Raw genomic sequence first — 12,567 nt, forward strand, 5'->3', positions numbered from 1 at the left:
ATGACATGCAAATGTCCTTGCAGCCAAAGCTGGTTTATTTCAGCTACTGACATCCTGCGTTCAAATGCAATATCCCCCAAATTATTTAGGATGAAACTTATAATGAGCGTATAAATCATAACTTTCTGAACATTAATTATTTTAAAAATGGATAATCTTAATGTTACTCTTTAAGAAACAACCCTGGTTTGTATGCGTGTGCGTGTGTGCATGAGAGACAGAGAGATAGGGGGGGGGGATGGAACATTTTGCAGATGTTTTTTTTTACTTCTCCTCTGTTTATCAGTCTCACTTTGTTCTGTTTCTGGAGGTTTTTACGAAAATTAGTCTTTTAAAGTGCGGCTTTAGCGCCCTCACTGATGCTGTTGTACGCCAGTACGCCCTGTAGGAGTAGGAAAGCCAACTTTCTCTGACGATGAGGATGTATGATCGTTGGTGAAGCGAAAGAAAAAAAAATTAGCAGTGGCTTAGCTCGGCTATGCCAGGGTATACGTAGCGTGAGCTAAGGTTTAGCCGGTTATTCTTAGCTTTCCTGGTTGTCTAGGATTAGCTTGGTTATCATATGATTAGATTGATTATCATGCTTACTGCTCCTTCAATGACACACACACACGGTATACGCATTACGTGCCACGCATTATGTGCCACGCATAATGTCCCGCCGCCATCACCTCCATCACGGACGTAAATAACTTCAAAATCATCACCCAACAAGAAGTGCTTTGAATGTATTGTTTGCACATTTTTTTGTTCTCAAACCCCACTCCTTTCTGTAATGCCCTCGGGCCCTGAAAGTAAATAAATGAAATGAAATGAAATGTATATTTATTTTTGCTCAACGTCTGGTTGCTTCTCTATTGCCACAAAAACGGCTCGGCTGTTCGGCGCAGCATCAGACTTGGCTACTGCGCAACGGAGGCGCACAGCTGGCCACGCGCCGTCACCAGTGCGCCGGCCGCGGCTATGACGTCACTCCTCGGGAACGCGCAGACCAGCAAGGCGCGCGGGGCGGTGGCGGAGCGCGCGGCGGCGGCGGCTCCGGCGCGCCAGCTGTGCGCCGTGTGACGTCACCGCTCCTCGCGCATGCGCAGCACGGCTCTCCAAGAGCCAGGCTTAACTGCTCAAGCTAGTTGATGATGGTTGTAGGGTTTAACGCGCCCAACGCAGGTGATGAGGCGCGCCGTAGTGGAGGGCTCCGGATTAATTTTGACTAGTGTCACTAGATAAGGTTACAGAGTATCGGCACTCTTTTCTCCCATTGTTCCGTGCCGCCGTCATGATCATTGGTGTGTTCGAATCACGTGATACTTGTTTACACGGCGACGGTTCATGGGCGCTGCCATTTTGTTGCTTGTGCATTTTCAGTCGGTAACCTGTGGAAGACTTCGCTTGCCCTCCCTGCTCTGCGGCTGCGCGCGACTAACGTTGTTCCGAACACGAATCAAAGATAACGCGTGTAGCAGCATTTCAGCAGCTGAACTGCTTACGAAGATGCCGTTTTTCTGTATCTTCAGCAGTGTTGTTAAGCCCCGGTAGAAGTTAGCGGCGATGCCGTAGAAGGGGCAATCTCTCAACACTGATCGACACCAAAATGGCCGCCGTTGCTGACTTGCGTGCATGAGTGCCGCTACTCTTATACCTTATCTAGTGACACTAATTTGGACCCGCTGGGGATCTTTAACGTGCGCCGAAATCTCGTACACACGGGCGTTTTTGCTTTTCGCCTCCACCAGAAAAGCGACCGCCGCGGCGTGGAATCGAACCCGCGACCTCGTGCTCAGCAGCGCAACGCCTTAGCCACGAAACTGCTCAACCTCGGCCAGTGTAGCTGACGCTACAAAAACGCCTCCCGTGGCCGGTATCGAACTGCGTCCCTGGCATTACGAAGCCAGCGTCTACCTGACTGCTTCTTTTTGACATGGCGGAGCAAACTGCAGGCAGCAGGTACCGATTCATGCCGTACACCCCAAAACCAGTCGTTAGGCCTACGGAGTGCACACCCGAGAGTTGCTGTGGGTATTCTAGAAAAGTGGCGCGTACTTTCAGATTACCACATACTCGGAGTGTGGGAGTGGCCAACCAAAGAATCCACCACGACAAAGCTTCGCGTTCAGCCATCGTCATCGTTAGACAGACGAGTGCGTGATTTTTTTTTTATTTAGACCTCTGCTTTTTTTTTTCACTTCTTTCACGTTATAACAAAACAACGTTCGCACTGCGAGATTGGTGTGGGCAGGATATATCCTTTTTCTTATGTCAATGTTATTCGCACCAAATGCCGAATATTGTGTCCAGCGCGTACTGTTATTCTGCGTATTTTCTGAATAGGCGCGAAGTATGGTTCTACAATACTTCCACTTCGATATATTATTATCTGGGATTACTGACTTGAAGTATAATAAATGGACCGGAAGCGGGGAGCTTTGCCACCTGGTGGTTCTCAATCATGTTCCCCAAAATCACGCGGCAATCGCCAATTTCACTAAATTACCCAAGGACAGGTGCACGTAACAAGGATTAAAGAAAAGGCTTATACTTCGTAAAAGTAGAAAACTACGAGAATCCGGTCCCTGGAAATTAACACGGTGACTGGAGCCGGTAGGCCTGCTTTGTAGCCTTCATAGTGTATGATTAGTGGCGAAAATAGCTAAAAAGAAGATCAACAGCATGGTACTCAGCATCGTGTTACCATGTTTTAAACTTCACGATTTTGCGCGGGGAATTTGAAACAAGTACGAATAGTGCGCACCGATCAACTTTGCTGTATTTGAGGAGTTTCTGCACGAAGTGACGGTTCGAAGTTGCATTCATCAATAGAGATATCGTCTGAAAAGAGAGAAATAAGGTTAATTATATCATTTATTTATTTATTTATTTATTTATTTATTTATTTATTTATTTATTTATTTATTTATTTATTTATTTATTTATTTATTTATTTATTTATTTATTTATTTATTTATTTATTTATTTATTTATTTATTTATTTATTTATTTATTTATTTATTTATTTATTTATTTATTTATTTTGATTTTACTGCAATTCAGGGTCTGGAATTTAGTAAATAAGTACTCAACACTATAAATTCAATATTACGGGCACTGCATATTTGAACGAGGGACAGGGTTAGCGAAAAGACAAACACAAACCATGGTGCACAAACTAGCAACTGGTTTATTGAAACCCGTATGGTTATTTATAAGCATGGATGGTTAGTGTACATTCATAAATTAAACATGATGTTTTCGTGCGCGTGCGCTTGTGCGCCGTTGGTCGTTTCTTTCTTCGTCATTTTTATCTCCTTTTCCGTGAAGGCTATTGAGGGCATGCTAATACATTTGTCAGATTCCAGAGACATCATACTGAAGGCCTCAATCACTTCCCGAACCCTTCGGTCTTTTGAGCATTATGGTACATTTGCTTGCTTCAGCTTCGCTTTGCATCCGAATTTTGCGCAGTCGGCTGCGGAAAACACGGACCCAAATATGCATCCTCGTCCAAATATGCAGCGCAGGTTAATATTGAATTCAAGGATATACGAACTAGCCCCTAAGCAAGCTTTTGTTAATTACAATATAAACACTATGTTAAGCTTTCTGAAGCATTCCCGATATTTTGAAGAAACCACACTATTGGTTAGCAGCCCCCCGTCTCAATTCGAGCGCTACGAGTATAATTCTATGAGCTCATGCATCATTACAGCTTCAAAAACATCGATTTCGCGCTTCTGGGTACGCATTGCGGGTGCGTGCTGAAGTACAGATTCTTTCAAAAGGCAGTCGTGCTAAAGTTACGGGATGCTCACCAGGTCCTTTAGTTGGTCGGTGTCCTCGTAATAGTTGACTCGCTGTACGCGGCACAGGTAGATGTCGCCTATACATCCCATGAGCATAAACCCTCCCGCGAGAAACAACACCAGAGAACTGCCGAACACCATGAGGTGGCTTGTTCTGACGACGGGAAAAAGGGGGAAAGACGCACGACCTCAGCAATGACGGAACACATGCTTGTTGGCTCAACACTACACATCGCCAAATTACCAGTCGCCAAACTAACAAGACGACTGTCTTCACTTTATTGTTATGTACACGGAGCATTGCTTGGCAAACCCGGGCCGCTTTCTTTCCTGCCTGGTTTTGGTGTCGATTTGATGTAGAGAATGAGTTCACAGGATTCGCGCACTTGCAGGAAAAAAATATATCATTAAACAGCAGTATTTATGAGCAAGAGGTATATGAGGCGTCCTTTTTTTTTTTCAAATTGAGTCAGATCCACCTAACGCGAATTTGAGAAACAAACGGAAGCTTGTTACCGGACCTAAATGCAGCGCCGTCAAAGCTGTTATATGATATATTTTACGTTATATGATATATTATCCCTAGAGAAGGCAAGCGTTGCGGGGGGCCGCAGAAAGTTAGAAGGGCAGATGAGATCAAGAAGTTTGCGCGGATAAATTGGTCGCAGTCAGCACAGGACCGGAGAAATTGGATATTAATGGGAGACGCCTTTGCCCTGCAGTGGGCGTGGATAGGCTGGAGACGATGGATATATTTTACATGTCAGCTAGGAGAAGTTTATGGCCACAACTAATTAAAAATTATGCTGTGAATTTGAGCAGCATTGAGGCGGTAAGTTTGGATTTGGCTCATATCGAATTCAAACACTCAGGTTGAGGCTGTATTCCTATAAAACTTTGTTTGAATTGACTTTCAAGCATTGTGCGATTGAGTTTTGGTGGAAACGGCGTTAAAAATATGCCACAGGGCCTCAGAAACAGTAGAACTATACATGGAGAGCTGGGGAGCCCTCTTGGCACCATTAGCTGCTCTTTTCGAATTCTTCCCTCGGATAATTATCCTGGGCACTCCTCAATGCACGGACGAAGTAAGCAAGCTCTTCATTTCTTTGCCATGAATTTCCAAAACGCTTCAAAAGAAGGCTGCTCATATCTTCTTCTTCACCTGAAGAGTTCCTGTGAACCCTCCGAGCATATACATTTTGTATATGTGTGCATTTCCCCTCTTCCTCCTCTTTCTTTCTTTCCTTTCCTTCATCTCTCTATTTTTCGCTGACACCTCACTGTATTCACCCCATCTGGAGTAGCAAGCCCTACCGTTAGTGGGGCTGACCTCTTCAGCTTTCATTAGGGCGTTCTCTCTCTCTCTCCTCATGGAGTGGTTCATAATCTCAGAATGGGGGTGGGGGGGAGTTTGCCAGGGCTGGTAAGCGGCGGCTATTCTATTTAGTTAACTACTCAAATGGTACATATGGGAGTTAAAAAATATGGAACGGAGGAGACGAAATGAAAGTATTGTTTCGCATCTCTGTTTCATTTCGTTCACTTTTTCTGTTCACTTCGTCGTTGACATCTGGGGAGAGATCTTTCGCTGATCTCTTAATTTCCGTCGGAATTCATAATAAGCCAGATCCGAAACGCAAGAAAAAAATAAACTTCCGACAACATCTGGGAAACAGTCTGAACACTTAAGCCAAAGCAAACTCGCATTGGGCAAATAGATTTGGCTCGGTTTGATCTATGAAACAGCAGGATCTGGTTGATTTTCGATACGAACTACGATTACGATCTGCGTATACGTTTTCAGGGCTCTATCTCAACTATTTTCTAGCCGCCCCTTTCTTAGGGAAAAGGTGCTGAGTTTTTTTTGTTTTTTTTGTCACTTCATTTTTATTTGTCAGGGTTTCGGTTTCTGGATCTGGCTCATTAAAAAAAAAAAAAAAAAAGAAACGCCTGATATATCGACTTGGCCTAGCCACGGTTGGTAACGTTCTACAAGCCAATATTTCTCAACAACACCAGAGAAAACAACTACGTTTCATACTGAAACATAAGCCCCTAAAAAAGGTGAGGCGACGTCTGTGGGTCAAACCCCATCGTACAGATTTGAAAAAGCGAAATACCTCGTTTATTCCGTACAAACCACCACCTGTTCACCGTTTCGTTCAGTTGGGCGTACCAAACTGCAGTACAAGCCTGGCAGTCCAGCTATCCACGCAAGCATCCGACTACGCGTTCAAATGTTTATTTTTCGGTTAATAGCTGATCAGTCTAAGTAGAGAAACCTTCCTAAAGTGAGGTGCAGAGAGCAAGTCATAGAAAAACGGCACAGAATTATATCTGCTTTGAAATCAGTGTGAACAGCGGTGTGTATGTTTATAGTATCCCGATTCTTAGCCTACCGGAGAAGAGGGCTGTGACAGACCCGTCATGGCGGTCACTGTATTTGTTTCCACTGTACTAAGCCTCCTACAATCGTGGACCAATTTTCCCCAACGACAATTTGCGCAGCAACACTGTAAGCTTGCTCACAAGTGCACGGCGAACTGCGCAAAAATTGCTATGGTAATATACGACGTGCTGCTTCCGGGCATTCGCATGTTTTCAGCTGAGCATTTTGAAGGCGGAGGGCTCATATGACACCGCTGGATTTTATACCTCTCAACGCTTCCCGCGGGTTGTAGCGCTAGTATTACACATACAATGAACGCTCGTTAAATCGAACCTGAATAATCCAAACGCATGGATAATTCTAATTCAAACAGAACAATTTGGTTTGGCAAAGCTTCTTAAAAGGCTGTATTTACAGTACTAAATGAACTGCTGTCATTCCTTTGCGTTCAGAACTACTAAGTTGTGTAAAATCTTTTCTTTAGCAAACGTTGTCTGCCCCCCCCCCCATCCCCCCTCTACACACACACACAGTTCTTACTCGGGGATCTCGTCATGTAATAATGTTATTTCCCTTTCCTGCATCTTTATTCTTCAGTAAAACTCCACTTCAAATCTTATCTTGTCCTGTTTGCTGTTTCGCCGAGACTATAACGAGACTGCAGCGGGGTACAATTTTCGAGGCTCCAGTGACTCACTACGCCTGCTACAGCGCACACAGGTCAAAGAAGCAAGACTGCGTATACTTACAGGACGAGAATGTATCCGGCCACGTTCGATAATTTGTTTCGTTGGAGCGGCGATGCATGGCCGTAGTGGTTGGCAAAGCCCATCGTAAAGCCAATCACCATGCCACCCACCGTGACCGCCACGAACGTGATGAGTATGATAATAGAGCCCGTCCTTGGGGACAGTCCGTCAAAGGAGAGAAAACACAATACTCCCATTAGCTGCACTAATATTGCAGGCGAGAGCTGAATTAACCCGCGATATTTGAGTGATCCATCCTGAACACCCCTGAAATGAGATCCTCGAGAAATTGTCTTCAATCCATTTTTTTCATCTGCGTTCCTTTTTACTGACAAGAGAATTGGAGGCACACACGTATCTAGCATCGCTGCTAGCAACACGGGGCTTGCTTTTCCGGTAAACAATAGGCGCTTACGGAACGGAGTGAATGAAGGAAGCAATTGTATTTCTCACGCTCGTGAGGCCACAGCCTCGTCGGATGAAGCCTGCGTATTAGTAACAGAAGCAAGAAAGGACTTCAGTATAATGTGCTGTTGGGCAAGTTGGGAAAGCTGAGCGAGAGGATCATGAGTGGTGCCTCTTGGAAGGAGTGGATGCCCTGCTGCAGACCGGTACGAGCAAATATTCACGCCGCCAGCCGTCCATGGGCATGGTGGTTGAGCACTTCCGGAACAACGAGCTGCAGCTTATGAATGCGGACAAAGAGGGTGGGTTTGTGGTTGTGCCGAAGGGGATGTTCTCTCGGAAAAGGCGATGGCAGCGGTGCACAAGAACTTCATCCCAGCGAAGCTTAAACCGCAGAAGGTAAAGAGTGCAGTTGCGCATCGTCCGTCTTCCTTCGTCTGTCTGTATGTCTATTTAGCGCAAGTTTCGTGATACAAGAAAGGACCCTCGTGCCACATTTAAAAAAAAACTTGCAGAAATCATACTGCGCCGAATTTTTACGCTGCTGGTCTTCACTGGGCCTGTTTTTAAGTCAAATAAGGATATGAGCTGATAAACAGGTCTGGTTGTTTTATTTTAACACGAAAGTATTTTATTCCCGGATACATGAAGATTTCGCGGACGTCATATCCGTCACGGAAGTGACGCCAGTACAACGAAGCAAGTGGCCTGTAAAGGGTGCACCCCTGCACACAGGGTCTCCTCGCGGGGAAGCAATAGTACTAACAAGTAGGTTATACTTAGGGTTGTTCGTTTTCATGATTTTTTATTTCAACACCAAAGTGTTTTATGCCGCCATAAACCAAGATTTCGCTGACGTCATAGCCGGTACAGAAATGACGCCAGTACACATCTACCGAAGCGACCCGCCAGCAGGACGTCGCAAGCCAAGCCCACCCACGAGACAGCCGCCAACCTGTAAATCATGCTCAGCTGCAGATTTCGCTGCACATCTCACTTTCGTGTTTTACTGATTCCTATGATAGAGTAATAAATCACAGTTTTATAGTTTTCCTTTTTTATTTTCGCCAATAATATACATTTACGCTATAACAGCGATGTAATGCCATAATTCGGCCAATTTTGTATTTTTGTCATTTTTCACAGTGAAAAAAAATTGGCTTTTTCACAATTTTTTACTCATGTTTGTTTCGTTTTGTGAAGGTTTCTTCCTGTTTCGTATTAGTTTTGTGAAAAAGATGTGTGTTTAATACTGTTAGTTCAATGTTATAGTTATATTTTGTATTTTTCTTCCCTTCGACCAATTAAATTGATTTACAATGTTGTCATAAAAATGTGTGAGATCTCCCAATTACGCATTTTTGAACAAATACAGCACGTTGTACAGTTAATTCGTTTTCACAGTTTCTTACTCCTGTCTACGCCGTTCAAGTCGCGACTCATTATTTTGGTATTCGTTTTTCAGGGATGATGTATATTATGCATATTTTTGGGTTTTATTTCTTTATTTTTTATTCTTTATTCTTTATTGGGTTTTATTCATTATTTCTTTACTTTTATTTTTCTCTTGTTTTCAGAAATACCGTTTGACTAATTACCTCTGTTTAAGCTAATATACAGAATAAAAGTGCTAACTACTCCACATTCGACCTTTTTGTTGAAATTCAGCGCGTTGCGCGGTTTGTCCGTTTCCATGACTTTTATGCGGGTTTCTGTTATCTCTTTTCGAGGGTTTTTTTTTATTCTTGTCTTTGTTTTCAGGAGAGGATGCTAAAGATGCGTATTTTTAGATGTGTAAGTTTGTCCTATCCTTCCGACCACTGTTTCAAAGTTCACCACTGCATTTCTTTTCGGGTTTTGGATAAAAGCATCCCATCACTCTCGTGTACTTAGCTTTTGCCTTATTCATTTTCGATACTACCTTAAACTGCAACAACCTCCTCATCTTAGCTAAGGATTCGCGCATAGGCTTGTAGTATCTTTAACTTGTACCTCTTGTCTAGCTAGATATGAATAGTTGCGGCATTAAACGTGAGATCGCCTCTTATCTCTTTGCGACAACTAGAAATCTACTCCTAGCATCTTTCTTTGTTTGAGCCTTCAGTAGAACCGGATGTACAGTCATGTACACAGAAATAGGAACCAAATCCCGTACAATTGAAAAACACTATTCGTTGAGGTCCTATAATGGCGCGCTATTGGTATATTTTGAAAACCACATTTTCCAACTTTATTCTTGTAACTAAGCCATGCATCATTCTGACTTGCATAGAAAGAAATCGCGCTATTTGTGTGTTCTGCTTCATATTTCCGTGTTCCCGTTACATTTGTCCATGACTGTACCTGCTATTTACGCGCAAAGATATAAACACCCGTTCTTCATCCTTTCTTAATCCTATGGTATTTCATTTAACGCCAGCGAGCTCTTTTGGTAGAACATTTAGGCGGCCCCTGCTCGACAAAGTGCTAGTGGTAAGCGTAAGCAGGTGCTGGTTGGGTTTTGTGGCTGCTTGCCCAAGCCTAGAGATTCTCAATACCGAATTCTTTATCGCTAAACTGACCGCGCCGTTGCCAGGTCTTCTATAGCTGCTGGGTAAAAACAATCATTCGGTAAGTTCTTGGTTTATTTATTTCAATATAAGCCGAAAACTGAGTTGAAACAGTAGCGTAAATTAAATATAAATGACTGTCATACTAAAGGACCCAAACAACCCTTTATGCGAGGAACACGGCGTGGGGCCAAGTTTTAGTATCCCTGAAAAAGGCAAACAAATATATACTCCACAATTCATTCACCATTCAACCCCATGTGCTGTATGAGCTGCTTTCTCAGCCCCCCCCCCCCCGTCAATCCAAATGACGAGCCGAGTAGAAAGCGAATCCCCCGTGACAGAAAGTGGTTGTCGTTGAACCACACATGCGTATTATGAAAGGAAGAAAGTTTTAAAGGTATGTTACCGTGGGAACAATGTGTTTATCCCAAACATACTGACTGTGAACAAGAAAGCTCAGAGAATTTGGATTAGAAATGGTTTCTTTCACGGATATTGAAGCGAAACATGTTTAATGTTTTCCATAAGTTACGCTGCCGGTGCCTGGAAAAACTTCCGGCTTCATGGGAACATTATAATTTCATAAAGCAGTTTCCATGTCTTTCCTGTTAACCAAAAATGTAAGACTAATGAACTAGATATAAGTTTGTTCGGCGGATATGTCTGTACCAACACAGGAAATACTGAAAGGCGTTTCTGTGGTTACGTTTCTCTTCACATTGCCCAGAAAGTAGTAAGAAGTACTCAAGCATTGAATTCACAAACTTAGGTGCCCGTCATAGAATGTGGCCCGAAATTCATCTAGTAGAAAACTTCCTGCAAATGCACTATTTCAAGTAATTCGCGCGAGATAATGTTGTATTGGATCTTCTTTTGTGGCCAGAATGGTCTTGTATTGTTTTATGGCGTTTATTGTTCGTGACGGGGTCCTAGGTTTACATCAGTGTCAGTCCCAGTTCTTTTTATAGTTCATACTCACAAAACCTTCTTGATTCCTTTGAGTTCCAGGAGGTTTTCCGAAGCCTTTGTGTTGTTCGAGATGAGAATGGTCCTCATAGACTTGACGCCTTCTTGAACCTAGATTGTAAACGTACGTCACTTGGTTTCAAGCTTATGTAAAGCATAACGAGTGAACTCGCAAGATTGAAACAGAAAGTGAAACCAAAGTCAGTTCGCTCAAGCGCAATCGGTAGGTTTACCTTATGGTTAAGAATACATTCCCTGCGTTGACTGAGTGCTTTCGAGGCAATTTTGAGATAGCATGCAGATTTGGTTCCTTGGAAGATTGCAAACAGAATTATTTGAATGAAATGCGGTAACTACTATTGATAAATATGCGCATCAATGAGTATGCTCATAATTACATACATACATACATTCATACATTCATACATACATACATACATACATACATACATACATACATACATACATACATACATACATACATACATACATACATTCATACATACATACATACATACATACATACATACATACATACATACATACATACATACATACATACATACATACATACATACATACATACATACATACATACATGCATACATGCATACATACATGCGTGCATGCATACGGACATACATACATACGCACACATACAATTGCGATAAACAAGGCTAGAATCCTAGTATCCCTTTTCCTCAAATGTATGTTGCTCGAACTGTGCTCGAACAAAGTTCGAACTGTGCTCGAAAAAAGCCTGAGGTGTAGTAGCCATAGAATAGGTTCATTTTGAAGCACAGAAGATTTGTGACTTCTTCAGGGGGTTTCATCGCTATCGTGCTGTTGAAGGGCTTACGTGTTTAACTTCGTAAGTGAAGGCAAACAGCTGGCCTCTTATCTGCTGCAGGAGGTCGGTGACAGCAAGGATGATACCTGAACACAGAGAGGTAACATAGGCGACCTCCGATGCTTATCTTCACACTGTTATCGCTAACAGGTGAGAACAGAAAATGATAATATTTATTTTATGCTTACCATATCTTTGGTAAATTGTTGATTCCATCAGGGTTTTTATGACTCCGTCGGCGAATTCTGCGGACTAAAAAAAACACAAGAACCTATCGAACGGCCCACTATACGAAAGTCTTGTGTAGTATAAACTATAGCAGGTTTTGCCCAAGCATGTTTATATTGTATTTAGTGCGCGGAATAGTGTTCATTCGTATCATCAGGTGGTTTTTCTTGGGGCAGTAAAAGGTGCAGCCCGATTTACCAGCCACAAACTATCCACAAAATGGTTCAAGACGACGTCACTGTAGCGCCTTTTCCAGTTGTACAAGTGCTTTACAAAATTCACAACGCCGTGCTACCTCAACCTTATACGGTCAAGCCTTCACGTTTTAATTTTTTAGTGCCAACATTTAAAGTCACAATGCAGTATATAATCGGCTGAATGTTTGCAAATACTGCTACTATGGTTTTATTACGATGTTTTGTGTGGCTGCGTGGATTGTTTGCTAGAGCGGCCTTTTATCAAACTTTTATCTATTTTTATTTTATTCCTTCGTGGACCATAACTAAGGAGGAAAATAGGCTACATGGGTTGCTCTGTCTAAGTATGATAGCCCGATAATTAAACGGATGCGATATCGGGAGGATGACGCTGCGATGGGTTCAAGCCAATAATTTCAATGCCCTTTGTA

The 12,567-nt window shown here is 42.8% G+C and overlaps 1 protein-coding gene across 1 annotated transcript in view; it reads right to left on the reverse strand.

The window, feature by feature from the left end:
• LOC144152536 (uncharacterized) overlaps window positions 1-12,567 on the reverse strand; it is an 80,801-nt gene that overhangs the window by 25,125 nt on the left and 43,109 nt on the right. Inside the window, exons 5-7 of the mRNA XM_077683831.1 lie at window positions 11,900-11,963; window positions 11,721-11,797; window positions 10,875-10,972 (exon numbers count right to left, since the gene is read on the reverse strand). Coding sequence (XP_077539957.1) covers window positions 10,875-10,972; window positions 11,721-11,797; window positions 11,900-11,963 — 239 coding nt within the window. The remainder of the gene's footprint in view (window positions 1-10,874; window positions 10,973-11,720; window positions 11,798-11,899; window positions 11,964-12,567) is intronic.

The sequence above is a fragment of the Haemaphysalis longicornis genome, unplaced genomic scaffold (genome assembly GCF_048455015.1).
Source record: "Haemaphysalis longicornis isolate Haplotype H1 unplaced genomic scaffold, Haemaphysalis longicornis Haplotype H1 scaffold_9, whole genome shotgun sequence".
Classification (NCBI taxonomy): domain Eukaryota; kingdom Metazoa; phylum Arthropoda; class Arachnida; order Ixodida; family Ixodidae; genus Haemaphysalis; species Haemaphysalis longicornis.